At 35.9% G+C, this 18,020-nt stretch overlaps 2 protein-coding genes across 2 annotated transcripts in view; both read right to left on the reverse strand.

Annotated features, from left to right (window-relative positions):
* Positions 1 to 1,067: 1,067 nt before the first annotated feature.
* LOC100371824 (seipin-like) lies at positions 1,068 to 7,265 on the reverse strand. Its single transcript, XM_006817233.3, has 8 exons — positions 7,050 to 7,265; positions 6,296 to 6,398; positions 4,814 to 4,889; positions 4,365 to 4,432; positions 4,115 to 4,249; positions 3,328 to 3,425; positions 2,951 to 3,180; positions 1,068 to 1,687 (listed from the first exon to the last, which is right to left on the reverse strand). The coding sequence occupies exons 1-8, from the start codon at positions 7,247 to 7,249 to the stop codon at positions 1,443 to 1,445; spliced, it is 1,155 nt and encodes a 384-aa protein (XP_006817296.2). The 5' UTR covers positions 7,250 to 7,265; the 3' UTR covers positions 1,068 to 1,442.
* Positions 7,266 to 8,102: 837 nt separating this feature from the next.
* Positions 8,103 to 18,020, reverse strand: part of LOC102808755 (GPI ethanolamine phosphate transferase, stabilizing subunit-like) — a 30,887-nt gene continuing 20,969 nt past the window's right edge. The window contains exon 5 of the mRNA XM_085507542.1: positions 8,103 to 8,337. Coding sequence (XP_085363668.1) covers positions 8,212 to 8,337 — 126 coding nt within the window. The 3' untranslated portion in view covers positions 8,103 to 8,211. The remainder of the gene's footprint in view (positions 8,338 to 18,020) is intronic.

Consider the following 18,020-nt stretch of genomic DNA (forward strand, 5'->3'; position numbering starts at 1 on the left):
ACACACTAACTGCAAAGACTCCCATTGTGTGCTTCGCACATAGGAGTCGAAAACTGTAAATTGCATTCTCCTACATTTGTGGAGCTTTTTCTTTAAAGGTCATTATGTTGTTTGGATTGAAGTTTCCTTTAATACTGAGGATGATTTTTTTTTTTCAGTTTAGTGAACCCACTGATGAGTTGTATGCATGTGTAGACAATACAATTTGTAGCAAAATGAATTGAATGTAGGAACTTGTAGCTTTCATTAATGGGAATGTATAAAAGATATTGTAGCAACGCCTAAGCTTCATAAGTGGGTGACATGAATACTTTTTACGGAGATTTTACTATATTCTAGATGACTAACAATCAAACAGTGGTTGATTTGAATGAAGTTGCATACATGTCAATTTGATGTAACAAGCGTTCACTAGAGGGTGCAACTTACAAGAATGGTGTATTAAGTGAAAAACCAAATAAACAGAACAATTCTATCATTTTGCCAGGGAAAGGGGTGGTGGTAAAGTTGTGAATCGAAGTTTGGCGAAGGGTACCTTTTAGACCTGCGAGAAAGATTGCTTAATTAAAGTTATTTATCACAAAGGAATTTAAAAAAACTGCAAATACAGCTCAATAATGTAGTTTTAAATCTCGCAACCGATATTGACATGTAACAAGAATTATAGTTTGAAACCAAAATCTAAGTACTCATTATTCAGACGTCAGTGGAACAGTTTAAAAACTAGATCACATGATTCAAATTTTGAGATGCATGATGAAAAATAAGACTGAGTTGAAGTTGATAAATTGTGCATCACAAACCACCTATGTACTAAATTTATATCTGTTAAATGGTTGAGGTTTGAATGGAAAATTGGCACATTATTATGCAGACCAGGTAATTGACATGCACAGATTTCAAACCTAAACTAATCAGGTATGCGGAATATCCAAAAGCATTCATGTAACAAATTTCAGTGAAACCCACTAGACCATCGTGTTCAAACTAACTAGACTTGTAGATTAGATGCAATGAAATATCGTTTACAGCAAGATATTTAGATTCAAAATGAATAATAGGTTAAGTGAAAGTAATTAAAATACTTTATTTACACAAATAGCAAAAAATGTAAATGATAATAAATTAATATACTAGTATGTCAAACAATATGTGCATCACTGTTGATAAAAAAACACAAAGATTTCACAGTATACACAAATTTTAAGAAGACTGCTATTCAGACCACATACAATGTGAAATTATGTATGCATGTAATGCAGATTCATCAACTCAACACAAATGTGAGGTACAGTATAAGATTACAATCTTTGAACTGTTCCTAGGTATAACTGTATCTCATAAAGTAAAGGATTCAACACTGTAAAGATACATGTATTTATAACATGCATCATTTTGTTTTCAGTTTAAGTAGATGTGTGGAAACAAGCGTTTAAATTCATCTAGGTATGTCTAAGTCTTAACTCAGTAGCATTTGTATCATCACTTGGTTGTTCTGGAATAACATCCTCTACATTTTCAAAGTCACCATTACTGTCACTACTTTTATCTGAGCCTGTGCTCTCTTGTTGACTGGCACCATCAGTAGGAAACAATGTAGCAACTGATAGTGGTGGAGCAGCTCGTCTCTGTGCTATGATCAGTGGTTCATCATTAGTTGCTATGGGAAGTGCTGGAAGATCAACCCCTGGGTGTTGAAAACAATGGTATTAAGTCACATGTTTGATAAAGTTTTTGCATGCAGTGCATTTTCATACTTGTATTGTTATTACTGCAAGAAGTAACAAGCTATTTACTACTAGTTTCCATCACAAATTCTCTCGAGAAAGACCAAAAAATGCATCATTTTAAATTAAGTTGTGTGTTTGAGATCACGCCGTGGTAAAATTGTAAGTACACCTATGAGGCATATGATAAAACCTTTTTTAGGACTGAATACAGTTTTTGCTGCCTTTGGTCATATGGCTTACGCACACTCGAAAGCTTGGGCACTTCCGACCTCCATATCCAGCCCACAAAAATTAGTGTTGATTTTCATTAACCATCTAATATTGGATTGACCCAAAAAACTAATTCATCGTTGAGAACAATACAATGCTTCTGTACCAAGTTTGAATAAACTCAGCAATTGCGTTATCAAGTTAAAGCGATCAAAGTAAGATTTTTTCAAGATTTTTTGAACTATCAGAAATTGGCTGTTTATGCATATTATGCATATCAGGTACATGTAATTATTATGCTTGAATTACAATTCAAAACTAATAGGTATTGTCCCCTGGCACTTGTGTATCAAGATCTTATTGAATGTAATAATTGGTTATGCAAATTATTCTGCAAATTAGGTAATTATTATGCACAGATTTTAACCCCAAACTAATCAGGTCTGTGCATTGTCCCTGTACCAAGTTTCAATGGAATGTGATAAGTTTTGATATTGGTGGAAAAGCTGTAAATTGAATACTGTAAAATACTTTTATTTTCGCTTGGAATTTAAGTTTGTTAATTCACTGAAGGGATTCAGTGAAAATAAAATCCAGCAAATATATCTGTTCCCTATATTTTACATTCAACTCATCAAAAAAAAATAAACAAGTGAAAATAAAATCCATATAAAACACAGAAAAAGTCATTTCAGCGAAAATGAATTCCAGCTAAAATAAAGTATTTTATAGTAGTTACTGTGAAATACTTTATTTTCGCTTGGAATTAATTTTAGCTATTTTCGCTGAAGGAGTGATTCAGTGAAAATAAAATCCAGCGAATATACCTTTTTCCTATATTTCACATTCAACTCGTCATAAATCAGTGAAAACAAATTCCATACAAAACACCCAAAAACACTTTTAAGCGAAAATTAATTCCAGCTAAAATAAAGTATTTCACAGTAGTATGCATTTTAGTTAATGATCCTTGACTGTGTTAGTTGGGGGCTAATAAAAGATGTTATTACCTTCTGTTGATCTTTCCAAAGCTGCTCTTCCTGTTGGTTGCCTGTCACCTGGTGCTGGACGTATGGGTCCAGGTGGTCTAGCGTAATCCATTCTTACCGCTTCATGAGGAAAGTCATTCTCTCCAGAAAACCATCGGTACCAGGACAACATTACTACAGTTGCCAAGAGCATGAAGTTGGTGAAAATTGATGTAAATGCCGTGGCAGTAGGCCAATGAAACATTAGGTACCTTTAAAAAATAAAGAGGACTTTTAGAAATTATTACAAGTCAGACTTACATAGGACTCTTCTTTCTTTTCAGAAAATTAAACATGTGTTACTGTGAAAGCTCCATCAACATGACCTTTAATTTCTGAGTTGTAGAAAAAAATCTTACCTTAAACCTGTGAAATGGGCTTGTAATTTGAGAGTTGTAGAGTAAATTTCAATCTTCTTTGTTTCAAATGTCACCAATGCACCAATAGCTGGTTTATACTGTAGGCAAAACATATATTACTGTGTAACCTTTGGAACCTACTCTCCTAACTTTCAGATCATTACTAATGCACCATTACTATTATGTACACATGTGATTTATTTCACTATGACATTCCATGTGAAAGACGCAGATCGAACGTCTGTCCACAAATTGAATGATTTGATTTTGAACTTTAATTTAATTTTTCATAGCTCATTGTTGAAATGTAAATTTTATAGAAGTAAATAATGCATTGAGATACCCTTACTTCATCAAAATTGACAATCATCTAATGCATATATTTTTTTGCATTTTTCAAATCCCACAAGATGTTTTGATGCCATAATGACGCTATGACGTTTGTGTGTCCTGTTTTTACGTTCTCACAGTGAAATAAAATTGTCTGTTACTGTAAACTTTTAATTTTTGTCATTATTGATTCATGTCTATGATAATTTGATGGCATTTGTGGAAATTAAATTCTGCAATTGTCAGACAAATCCATATAGAAGGTGTAGAAAAGTTTTTCTTATAAATTTACCTTCCTCCTTGAAAATATTCCTGAAAATATAGCACTAAAAATTGGAAACTTTGATGATGATGATTGCATCCAAGATGTACATTTGGGCTTACACTCGCACTCCCATGCATAGACAAGTGAAAGAGAAAAAATGGATGGATTCTGTTTAGAGAAGAACATACTTACAACATTATCTTGAAAATTCTCAAACAGCTCCACTTCGAGATTCTGTTTCTCTCGTGCAAATCCTCCAACCAACAATGGTGAGTGAAACAGAGTATCCAAGATTTTGAGAAGAAAAGATTTAAATGGTAAAATTGCCTGCAAATAAAATAAAGATTGTAAAAAATGAATCCATATGTGATGAATAAGAAAGATACTCCCATGCTAAGGAGTGCAACAAAGTAAAAGAAATTTATTTATACAAAATACATACTGGTCTGGATGAAACAGATACCACACTTCCACCATCCGTGTAAAATGATATTGTTACCATAAACATGCCTAGAAGTAATTAACAATCACATTACTCCATCATGTACTTGTCTAAAGTATTTTCATTGTAAAGGTGGGTATGTGCTAGTAATTTAGCATTGCTAGTTTAGATTGGGACTTGTATAGGCATATATTTGAGATATATTTGGTGTGTAAGACTGATGGAAGCTAACTCAAAATTAAAATCAAACATTATTTTCAAGATTTTGTGACTGTGACTAAAACAGGAATCCATATACTGTAATAAAACTTCTGATAATTATTACCAGTATTCCACATGCAGTCGGTTATAAATCTGGCAAGGTGTTTTGCAAATAGATACAGTGCAGTTCTTGATAAGCAGTAGGAATGTCATCTTTACATCACTCAAGACAAAATTAACATACTCACCAATATTTTCATTGACAGGAGATTGAGGCATGTCTATATCCATGAGAACTCTATAAGACTGACCCTTCATTAAAAGCTACAAGAAAATAGAAGCAATACATTCAGTATATTCTCACAGGTGTGTTGAATGTTCAGAGGATCTACTCCAGCTATTAACTCGTATACATTATGTATATTCATTCATTCATTCATTCATTGGGGAACATGCCAGGATGGCACCTTGCTGCGCCCATCCTCTGCACCTCCTCCTTCGGTCTCCTCCGAACAAGTGTCCAAGCCCGGGCACAGCCTATGCCCCATAACTCGTTGAGAAACCCGCTCATCTGCCTCAGCCACAATGCTCTCGGCCCCCCCTCCAGGTCATCTCCACCGGCCAGGATTCTGTGCAGAAAGAATTTGGCCGACAAGGTCGTTCCCCGGGAAGCGAGCAACGTGCCCGAAGAAGCGCAGCTTAAAGGGTATTCATTTTTTTCTAACAAAACGTAGCAAATTAGTAAATTATATTATTAATACAGTAAAAAATGTGTTTTAAATAGTTATGGTAATACGCATTCAGTTCCATGCTGGAGTACCTTCTCAAAAATATGTGGTTCATAAACATGATTTTAATACTAAATGAAACAAATCAGGTCTTGACATTAGTTCAATAATAAACCAACTGAAATGAGTTAGTCATTTTGAATCAGAACATGAAACAAATGGCAAGATGTATAATGTAGTTGTAAAGTTTGATTATGATCAATCAATGTCTGTCAGAAACATTGTTCTAGTATGTAGCATTTGCATTCAGCCATTCTGATCTAAAGTCCAATCATGTACATGTTGAATGTATGTATCGAGATGAACAATACATGTCCATGCTTCATTTTGATGCATTTTTTAACATTTAAAATTGCCAGAATTGGCCATCTTGAATCAGATCAGCAAACAAACTAATATGCATATGTGTGACATGATGTAAGATGTATCCCTTATCTGGTTAAATCAATGTAAAAATACGTAGGGCTAGCAGGATAGGGGTTAAGTAAATAAAGTTTCAATATAACTGGTCAATGCATGTCAGAGATAAAGCTTATGAACCACATTCATTCAAACAAAATGGCCTCCAGTTAATCATTTTGAATCTGAACTGAAACATGATGTCTCATAATGCCCAATATAGTTTGAACAAAATCCACCCATACACTACTGAGATCTGGTTCCTGAATAGCATAAATGAATTTTTAACATTAAAATGGCCAGCATTCAGCCATCAGTCGACGCATGTTCACAATTTATGTCCATGTGGAGTTTAATCTGAAAGTCTTCTTTTTCGGAATGTGTTCAATCAGAGACTAAATATACTGAATATTAGTGTGTACATTTTTAGAGTAACAATTATATTAGTGTGTGGAATAAAAATATTTATATGGACAAACAACAGATGTTATGCAGCACTGTCACATACAACATGCCATATATATATACTATATACTAGAATACCTGCTGTCCTTGATGTTCGGGGGGAACCAGTGTAACATTGGCAGTGGGATAATATGAACATGGTATACTACTTCCAGTTATACTCTCTGCTGCCTCACATTCTCTAAAAACAAATATTCAAATAGTGCATTTTATTTCCAGAAATATTCACTGTGGTCAATTTTGGTGTATTCGGTGTTGCAGGGATATTCACAAGATTTTAAATTCACTAATTTGTAAAAGAAACAATAAATTCTTGATATTTCTTTGTATATTCACTGGGTTTTAATTTAGAAAATTTTGCTATCAGCGAAAATTAAACCCAGCAAATAATTAAGCCTTATACAGTATAATTGTTAGAATGAATACTAAAAGTTATCATATACTTTCTATCACAACAAATGGGAGCCCATCAAAGTAACAAGAAACCCAACAAGAAAACAAGGAACCCAGACACAATCAAAAGTTGCTCGTAGTCAAGCTCTCTCTCTCTGAAGAAACCCATAGTAGCATTGGCACTTTTGATAATTGAGAAATAAATGTACATTGCATCACAAGGCATATCACAATATGAAGATGTATATTCGGTATCAGACGATACAAATGCTCGATTTGAACGAATTTTCAGTAAATATAAAATCATTGTAACAACTATGCAAACGGGCTTCATGGCAAGTAAACTAGAAGCCTATGGAATAATTCTGGAAACACCGGCTACTGCTAATTCGACGACTGCAATCTGGCTTATTATTGTGATGAAAACAATGTGTCTCACCTGAATTGAAGGTAGACTGGTCGTTCGTGTGCCGAAGTAGGCATATACGCATAATAAAAACTACCATACAGAAACACAGAAATCCACAAGAGCAACAAAAAGACCAAGGATAGAAATACTATCCTGAGGGTCACGCTTTTTGTCCAAATGTACCAGGTTCCTGCGGTGGCACCAACATTTCTCACAGCAGACGTCAACATTTTGGGCTAACTTCAAAATAGTAAACGAACAAACAAACATGAACGGAGTATTGACGTTGAGGGCGCTGGTAATCCTGGAATCAGAATAGTAAAAACGTATTGTACCAGTACACTCAATATAATCTTTATGTTGTTGTGCGTTTTATTTATTTAGGTTTACTATTATTTTCTTTCTTTCTCTGTTTTGTAATTTTAGAGACCTTGCTGCTGCTAAATAAAAAAAAATGTGTACCGATAATCAGAGATCAACAACTTGCAAAGAAAGGTGTACATCTTTGTGCAGATCAGAGTAAATGTAGACATTTACAAACTTTAATGCTCTCATACATGTATTGTGATCTAGACGAGACAAGTTGTTGTATGTGTATGGTATACATAACGATTAGTAATTCCATTCTATTTAAACACACAAGTGTAACCGAATACAAAATACATGAAATTAAACGAAATTGCCAAATTTCACTGAGAAACTAATTGGGTTCCTCACCAAGAAAAATTTGCAAAAATAAGAGAAAACACTGACTTTCTCAGATGTTTGCATCCCAGGGTGATGTTTTGTTAGTTATATGCAAAAACAAAACATCACCTTGAGATACACATGACTAAATTACACCATGGTGTCAACAACTATTTTGCCTTTTGTATTTTGAGACTATCATATGTCAAGTGAAACATGGCTTAGATTTTGTCTTCCTTTATGTCATCATCAGTATTTACTGAATAAACCTGATATACAATGTAGTAATTCTCAATTCACCGAATGTACTGCAATACAGACTCACCATTGGGTATCGGACGTATTTGAAAAATAATATCTGAAATTTTTAATAGATGAAACAAACATCATAGAACATTTAATTCATATTAAAAAAATAACTTTTATTATCAGGAAAAAAAATATATAAATTGGTAAAAATACAAATTAATGTCACATTAATCGACATGAATAAATAAAGTTTGATTTAAAAATATTTCGTTTTGGTTCCTCTTCTTGGTTTTCTGCTTTTGTAAAGACAATAGAGTGACGAGGATACGATACCAACACAGTACCCAATAAATGCCCCAATAACACATGAAATAGGCCACTCCTACAAATGAAACAATAAACATAGTTAAACTCTGGTGACCTTGCCCTTTGTTATCATAATGTTATTTCTATTTGTTTCAACAGGAATATGCATTGTCATAATTAATTTTTGAATACAAACAAGTTTTAAGATTGAAACAGCAGTGGCAAAGCAGTCTACCAAAAGTCCTTGTTTAATGTAAATATACTGATGTAAAAAAAATTGGTGTCTAATTTGATGAGAATTATTTTAAGGGACATAATTTTCAGTTGGCTGAAGAGGAAAAAAAATGTAGTCGTATGCATTGTTTTATTCATTCATAGCACTATATATTGGGGACAGATTATATGTGAGGGGGTATAATTCATGGTACATATTGGGGACATAAAATTATCATATCTCTGTGTGAGGGGGTATAATTCATGGTACATATTGGGGACATAAAATAAGCATATCTCTGTGTGAGGGGGTATAATTCAGGCACATATTGGGGACATAAAATAAGCATATCTCTGTGTGAGGGGGTATAATTCAGGCACATATTGGGACATAAAATTATCATATCTCTCTGAGGGGGTATAATTCAGGCACATATTGGGACATAAAATTAGCATATCTCTGTGTGAGGGGGTATAATTCAGGCACATATTGGGGACATAAAATAAGCATATCTCTGTGTGAGGGGGTATAATTCAGGCACATATTGGGAACATAAAATAAGCATATCTCTGTGTGAGGGGGTATAATTCAGGCACATATTGGGAACATAAAATAAGCATATCTCTGTGTGAGGAGGTATAATTCAGGCACATATTGGGACATAAAATTAACATATCTCTGTGTGAGGGGGTATAATTCAGACACATATTGGGTACATAAAATTAACATATCTCTGTGTGAGGGGGTATAATTCAGGCACATATTGGGTACATAAAATTAGCATATCTCTGTGTGAGGGGGTATAATTCAGGCACATATTGGGACATAAAATAAGCATATCTCTGTGTGAGGGGGTATAATTCAGGCACATATTTGGGACATAAAATAAGCATATCTCTGTGTGAGGGGGTATAATTCAGGCACATATTGGGACATAAAATTATCATATCTCTGTGTGAGGGGGTATAATTCAGGCACATATTGGGAACATAAAATAAGCATATCTCTGTGTGAGGGGGTATAATTCAGGCACATATTGGGGACATAAAATTAACATATCTGTGTGTGAGGGGGTATAATTCAGGCACATATTGGGGACATAAAATTATCATATCTCTGTGTGAGGGGGTATAATTCAGGCACATATTGGGGACATAAAATTAGCATATCTCTGTGTGAGGGGGTATAATTCAGGCACATATTGGGGACATAAAATTATCATATCTCTGTGTGAGGGGGTATAATTCAGGCACATATTGGGAACATAAAATAAGCATATCTCTGTGTGAGGGGGTATAATTCAGGCACATATTGGGGACATAAAATTATCATATCTCTGTGTGAGGGGGTATAATTCAGGCACATATTGGGAACATAAAATTAGCATATCTCTGTGTGAGGGGGTATAATTCAGGCACATATTGGGGACATAAAATAAGCATATCTCTGTGTGAGGGGGTATAATTCAGGCACATATTGGGGACATAAAATAAGCATATCTCTGTGTGAGGGGGTATAATTCAGGCACATATTGGGGACATAAAATTAGCATATCTCTGTGTGAGGGGGTATAATTCAGGTACATATTGGGACATAAAATAAGCATAACTCTGTGAGAGGGGGTATAATTCAGGCACATATTGGGGACATAAAATTAGCATATCTCTGTGTGAGGGGGTATAATTCAGGCACATATTGGGGACATAAAATAAGCATATCTCTGTGTGAGGGGGTATAATTCAGGCACATATTGGGGACATAAAATTATCATATCTCTGTTTGAGGGGGTATAATTCAGGCACATATTGGGACATAAAATTAGCATATCTCTGTGTGAGGGGGTATAATTCAGGCACATATTGGGAACATAAAATAAGCATATCTCTGTGTGAGGGGGTATAATTCAGGCACATATTGGGGACATAAAATTAGCATATCTCTGTGTGAGGGGGTATAATTCAGGCACATATTGGGACATAAAATTAGCATATCTCTGTGTGAGGGGATATAATTCAGGCACATATTGGGACATAAAATTAGCATATCTCTGTGTGAGGGGGTATAATTCAGGCACATATTGGGGACATAAAATTAGCATATCTCTGTGTGAGGGGGTATAATTCAGGCACATATTGGGGACATAAAATTATCATATCTCTGTGTGAGGGGGTATAATTCAGGCACATATTGGGAACATAAAATAAGCATATCTCTGTGTGAGGGGGTATAATTCAGGCACATATTGGGAACATAAAATAAGCATGTCTCTGTGTGAGGGGGTATAATTCAGGCACATATTGGGGACATAAAATTAGCATATCTCTGTGTGAGGGGGTATAATTCAGGCACATATTGGGGACATAAAATAAGCATATCTCTGTGTGAGGGGGTATAATTCAGGCACATATTGGGACATAAAATTATCATATCTCTGTGAGGGGGTATAATTCAGGCACATATTTGGGACATAAAATAAGCATATCTCTGTTTGAGGGGGTATAATTCAGGCACATATTGGGGACATAAAATTATCATATCTCTGTGTGAGGGGGTATAATTCAGGCACATATTGGGACATAAAATTATCATATCTCTGTGTGAGGGGGTATAATTCAGGCACATATTGGGGACATAAAATAAGCATATCTCTGTGTGAGGGGGTATAATTCAGGCACATATTGGGGACATAAAATAAGCATATCTCTGTGTGAGGGGGTATAATTCAGGCACATATTGGGACATAAAATTATCATATCTCTGTGTGAGGGGTATAATTCAGGCACATATTGGGAACATAAAATAAGCATATCTCTGTGTGAGGGGGTATAATTCAGGCACATATTGGGGACATAAAATAAGCATATCTCTGTGTGAGGAGGTATAATTCAGGCACATATTGGGACATAAAATTATCTTATCTCTGTGTGAGGGGGTATAATTCAGGCACATATTTGGGACATAAAATAAGCATATCTCTGTGTGAGGGGGTATAATTCAGGCACATATTTGGGACATAAAATAAGCATATCTCTGTGTGAGGGGGTATAATTCAGGCACATATTGGGGACATAAAATAAGCATATCTCTGTGTGAGGGGGTATAATTCAGGCACATATTGGGGACATAAAATTAGCATATCTCTGTGTGAGGGGGTATAATTCAGGCACATATTGGGGACATAAAATAAGCATATCTCTGTGTGAGGGGGTATAATTCAGGCACATATTGGGGACATAAAATTATCATATCTCTGTGTGAGGGGGTATAATTCAGGCACATATTGGGGACATAAAATAAGCATATCTCTGTGTGAGGGGGTATAATTCAGGCACATATTGGGGACATAAAATTAGCATATCTCTGTGTGAGGCGGTATAATTCAGGCACATATTGGGACATAAAATAAGCATATCTCTGTGTGAGGGGGTATAATTCAGGCACATATTTGGGACATAAAATAAGCATATCTCTGTGTGAGGGGGTATAATTCAGGCACATATTGGGACATAAAATTAGCATATCTCTGTGTGAGGGGGTATAATTCAGGCACATATTGGGAACATAAAATAAGCATATCTCTGTGTGAGGGGGTATAATTCAGGCACATATTGGGGACATAAAATTATCATATCTCTGTGTGAGGGGGTATAATTCAGGCACATATTGGGACATAAAATTAGCATATCTCTGTGTGAGGGGGTATAATTCAGGCACATATTGGGGACATAAAATTATCATATCTCTGTGTTAGGGGGTATAATTCAGGCACATATTTGGGACATAAAATTAGCATATCTCTGTGTGAGGGGGTATAATTCAGGCACATATTGGGGACATAAAATTATCATATCTCTGTGTGAGGGGGTATAATTCAGGCACATATTGGGGACATAAAATTATCATATCTCTGTGTGAGGGGGTATAATTCAGGCACATATTGGGGACATAAAATTATCATATCTCTGTGTGAGGGGGTATAATTCAGGCACATATTGGGACATAAAATTAGCATATCTCTGTGTGAGGGGGTATAATTCAGGCACATATTGGGGACATAAAATTAGCATATCTCTGTGTGAGGGGGTATAATTCAGGCACATATTGGGACATAAAATTAGCATATCTCTGTGTGAGGGGGTATAATTCAGGCACATATTGGGAACATAAAATAAGCATATCTCTGTGTGAGGGGGTATAATTCAGGCACATATTGGGACATAAAATTAGCATATCTCTGTGTCAGGGGGTATAATTCAGGCACATATTTGGGACATAAAATAAGCATATCTCTGTGTGAGGGGGTATAATTCAGGCACATATTGGGGACATAAAATTATCATATCTCTGTGAGGGGGTATAATTCAGGCACATATTTGGGACATAAAATAAGCATATCTCTGTGTGAGGGGGTATAATTCAGGCACATATTGGGGACATAAAATAAGCATATCTCTGTGTGAGGGGGTATAATTCAGGCACATATTGGGAACATAAAATTATCATATCTCTGTGTGAGGGGGTATAATTCAGGCACATAATGGGGACATAAAATTATCATATCTCTGTGTGAGGGGGTATAATTCAGGCACATATTGGGGACATAAAATAAGCATATCTCTGTGTGAGGGGGTATAATTCAGGCACATATTGGGTACATAAAATTATCATATCTCTGTGTGAGGGGGTATAATTCAGGCACATATTTGGGACATAAAATTATCATATCTCTGTGTGAGGGGGTATAATTCAGGAACATATTTGGGACATAAAATAAGCATATCTCTGTGTGAGGGGGTATAATTCAGGCACATATTTGGGACATAAAATAAGCATATCTCTGTGTGAGGGGGTATAATTCAGGCACACATTGGGACATAAAATTAGCATATCTCTGTGTGAGGGGGTATAATTCAGGCACATATTGGGGACATAAATTATCAAAATTAGCATATCTTTGTGTGAGGGGTATAATTCAGGCACATATTGGGACATAAAATTATCATATCTCTGTGTGAGGGGGTATAATTCAGGCACATATTTGGGACATAAAATAAGCATATCTCTGTGTGAGGGGGTATAATTCAGGCACATATTGGGGACATAAAATAAGCATATCTCTGTGTGAGGGGGTATAATTCAGGCACATATTGGGGACATAAAATTATCATATCTCTGTGTGAGGGGGTATAATTCAGGCACATATTGGGGACATAAAATAAGCATATCTCTGTGTGAGGGGGTATAATTCAGGCACATATTGGGGACATAAAATTAGCATATCTCTGTGTGAGGCGGTATAATTCAGGCACATATTGGGACATAAAATAAGCATATCTCTGTGTGAGGGGGTATAATTCAGGCACATATTAGGGACATAAAATAAGCATATCTCTGTGTGAGGGGGTATAATTCAGGCACATATTGGGACATAAAATTAGCATATCTCTGTGTGAGGGGGTATAATTCAGGCACATATTGGGAACATAAAATAAGCATATCTCTGTGTGAGGGGGTATAATTCAGGCACATATTGGGGACATAAAATTATCATATCTCTGTGTGAGGGGGTATAATTCAGGCACATATTGGGACATAAAATTAGCATATCTCTGTGTGAGGGGGTATAATTCAGGCACATATTGGGGACATAAAATTATCATATCTCTGTGTGAGGGGGTATAATTCAGGCACATATTTGGGACATAAAATTAGCATATCTCTGTGTGAGGGGGTATAATTCAGGCACATATTGGGGACATAAAATTATCATATCTCTGTGTGAGGGGGTATAATTCAGGCACATATTGGGGACATAAAATTATCATATCTCTGTGTGAGGGGGTATAATTCAGGCACATATTGGGGACATAAAATTATCATATCTCTGTGTGAGGGGGTATAATTCAGGCACATATTGGGACATAAAATTAGCATATCTCTGTGTGAGGGGGTATAATTCAGGCACATATTGGGGACATAAAATTAGCATATCTCTGTGTGAGGGGGTATAATTCAGGCACATATTGGGACATAAAATTAGCATATCTCTGTGTGAGGGGGTATAATTCAGGCACATATTGGGAACATAAAATAAGCATATCTCTGTGTGAGGGGGTATAATTCAGGCACATATTGGGACATAAAATTAGCATATCTCTGTGTCAGGGGGTATAATTCAGGCACATATTTGGGACATAAAATAAGCATATCTCTGTGTGAGGGGGTATAATTCAGGCACATATTGGGGACATAAAATTATCATATCTCTGTGAGGGGGTATAATTCAGGCACATATTTGGGACATAAAATAAGCATATCTCTGTGTGAGGGGGTATAATTCAGGCACATATTGGGGACATAAAATAAGCATATCTCTGTGTGAGGGGGTATAATTCAGGCACATATTGGGAACATAAAATTATCATATCTCTGTGTGAGGGGGTATAATTCAGGCACATAATGGGGACATAAAATTATCATATCTCTGTGTGAGGGAGTATAATTCAGGCACATATTGGGGACATAAAATAAGCATATCTCTGTGTGAGGGGGTATAATTCAGGCACATATTGGGTACATAAAATTATCATATCTCTGTGTGAGGGGGTATAATTCAGGCACATATTTGGGACATAAAATTATCATATCTCTGTGTGAGGGGGTATAATTCAGGAACATATTTGGGACATAAAATAAGCATATCTCTGTGTGAGGGGGTATAATTCAGACACATATTTGGGACATAAAATAAGCATATCTCTGTGTGAGGGGGTATAATTCAGGCACACATTGGGACATAAAATTAGCATATCTCTGTGTGAGGGGGTATAATTCAGGCACATATTGGGGACATAAATTATCAAAATTAGCATATCTTTGTGTGAGGGGTATAATTCAGGCACATATTGGGACATAAAATTATCATATCTCTGTGTGAGGGGGTATAATTCAGGCACATATTTGGGACATAAAATAAGCATATCTCTGTGTGAGGGGGTATAATTCAGGCACATATTGGGGACATAAAATAAGCATATCTCTGTGTGAGGGGGTATAATTCAGGCACATATTTGGGACATAAAATAAGCATATCTCTGTGTGAGGGGGTATAATTCAGGCACATATTGGGGACATAAAATAAGCATATCTCTGTGTGAGGGGGTATAATTCAGGCACATATTGGGACATAAAATTATCATATCTCTGTGTGAGGGGGTATAATTCAGGCACATATTGGGAACATAAAATAAGCATATCTCTGTGTGAGGGGGTATAATTCAGGCACATATTGGGGACATAAATTATCAAAATTAGCATATCTTTGTGTGAGGGGTATAATTCAGGCACATATTGGGACATAAAATTAGCATATCTCTGTGTGAGGGGTATAATTCAGGCACATATTGGGACATAAAATTAGCATATCTCTGTGTGAGGGGGTATAATTCAGGCACATATTGGGACATAAAATTAGCATAACTCTGTGTGAGGGGTATAATTCAGGCACATATTGGGGACATAAATTATCAAAATTAACATATCTTTGTGTGAGGGGTATAATTCAGGCACATATTGGGACATAAAATTAGCATATCTCTGTGTGAGGGGTATAATTCAGGCACATATTGGGACATAAAATTAGCATATCTCTGTGTGAGGGGGTATAATTCAGGCACATATTGGGACATAAAATTAGCATATCTCTGTGTGAGGGGTATAATTCAGGCACATATTGGGACATAAAATTAGCATATCTCTGTGTGAGGGGGTATAATTCAGGCACATATTGGGGACATAAAATTATCATATCTCTGTGTGAGGGGGTATAATTCAGGCACATATTGGGACATAAAATTAGCATATCTCTGTGTGAGGGGGTATAATTCAGGCACATATTGGGGACATAAAATTATCATATCTCTGTGTGAGGGGGTATAATTCAGGCACATATTTGGGACATAAAATTAGCATATCTCTGTGTGAGGGGGTATAATTCAGGCACATATTGGGGACATAAAATTATCATATCTCTGTGTGAGGGGGTATAATTCAGGCACATATTGGGGACATAAAATTATCATATCTCTGTGTGAGGGGGTATAATTCAGGCACATATTGGGGACATAAAATTATCATATCTCTGTGTGAGGGGGTATATTTCAGGCACATATTGGGACATAAAATTAGCATATCTCTGTGTGAGGGGGTATAATTCAGGCACATATTGGGGACATAAAATTAGCATATCTCTGTGTGAGGGGGTATAATTCAGGCACATATTGGGACATAAAATTAGCATATCTCTGTGTGAGGGGGTATAATTCAGGCACATATTGGGAACATAAAATAAGCATATCTCTGTGTGAGGGGGTATAATTCAGGCACATATTGGGACATAAAATTAGCATATCTCTGTGTCAGGGGGTATAATTCAGGCACATATTTGGGACATAAAATAAGCATATCTCTGTGTGAGGGGGTATAATTCAGGCACATATTGGGGACATAAAATTATCATATCTCTGTGAGGGGGTATAATTCAGGCACATATTTGGGACATAAAATAAGCATATCTCTGTGTGAGGGGGTATAATTCAGGCACATATTGGGGACATAAAATAAGCATATCTCTGTGTGAGGGGGTATAATTCAGGCACATATTGGGAACATAAAATTATCATATCTCTGTGTGAGGGGGTATAATTCAGGCACATAATGGGGACATAAAATTATCATATCTCTGTGTGAGGGGGTATAATTCAGGCACATATTGGGGACATAAAATAAGCATATCTCTGTGTGAGGGGGTATAATTCAGGCACATATTGGGTACATAAAATTATCATATCTCTGTGTGAGGGGGTATAATTCAGGCACATATTTGGGACATAAAATTATCATATCTCTGTGTGAGGGGGTATAATTCAGGAACATATTTGGGACATAAAATAAGCATATCTCTGTGTGAGGGGGTATAATTCAGGCACATATTTGGGACATAAAATAAGCATATCTCTGTGTGAGGGGGTATAATTCAGGCACACATTGGGACATAAAATTAGCATATCTCTGTGTGAGGGGGTATAATTCAGGCACATATTGGGGACATAAATTATCAAAATTAGCATATCTTTGTGTGAGGGGTATAATTCAGGCACATATTGGGACATAAAATTATCATATCTCTGTGTGAGGGGGTATAATTCAGGCACATATTTGGGACATAAAATAAGCATATCTCTGTGTGAGGGGGTATAATTCAGGCACATATTGGGGACATAAAATAAGCATATCTCTGTGTGAGGGGGTATAATTCAGGCACATATTTGGGACATAAAATAAGCATATCTCTGTGTGAGGGGGTATAATTCAGGCACATATTGGGGACATAAAATAAGCATATCTCTGTGTGAGGGGGTATAATTCAGGCACATATTGGGACATAAAATTATCATATCTCTGTGTGAGGGGGTATAATTCAGGCACATATTGGGGACATAAATTATCAAAATTAGCATATCTTTGTGTGAGGGGTATAATTCAGG

The sequence above is a fragment of the Saccoglossus kowalevskii genome, chromosome 2 (genome assembly GCF_978046115.1).
Source record: "Saccoglossus kowalevskii chromosome 2, keSacKowa6.1, whole genome shotgun sequence".
Classification (NCBI taxonomy): domain Eukaryota; kingdom Metazoa; phylum Hemichordata; class Enteropneusta; family Harrimaniidae; genus Saccoglossus; species Saccoglossus kowalevskii.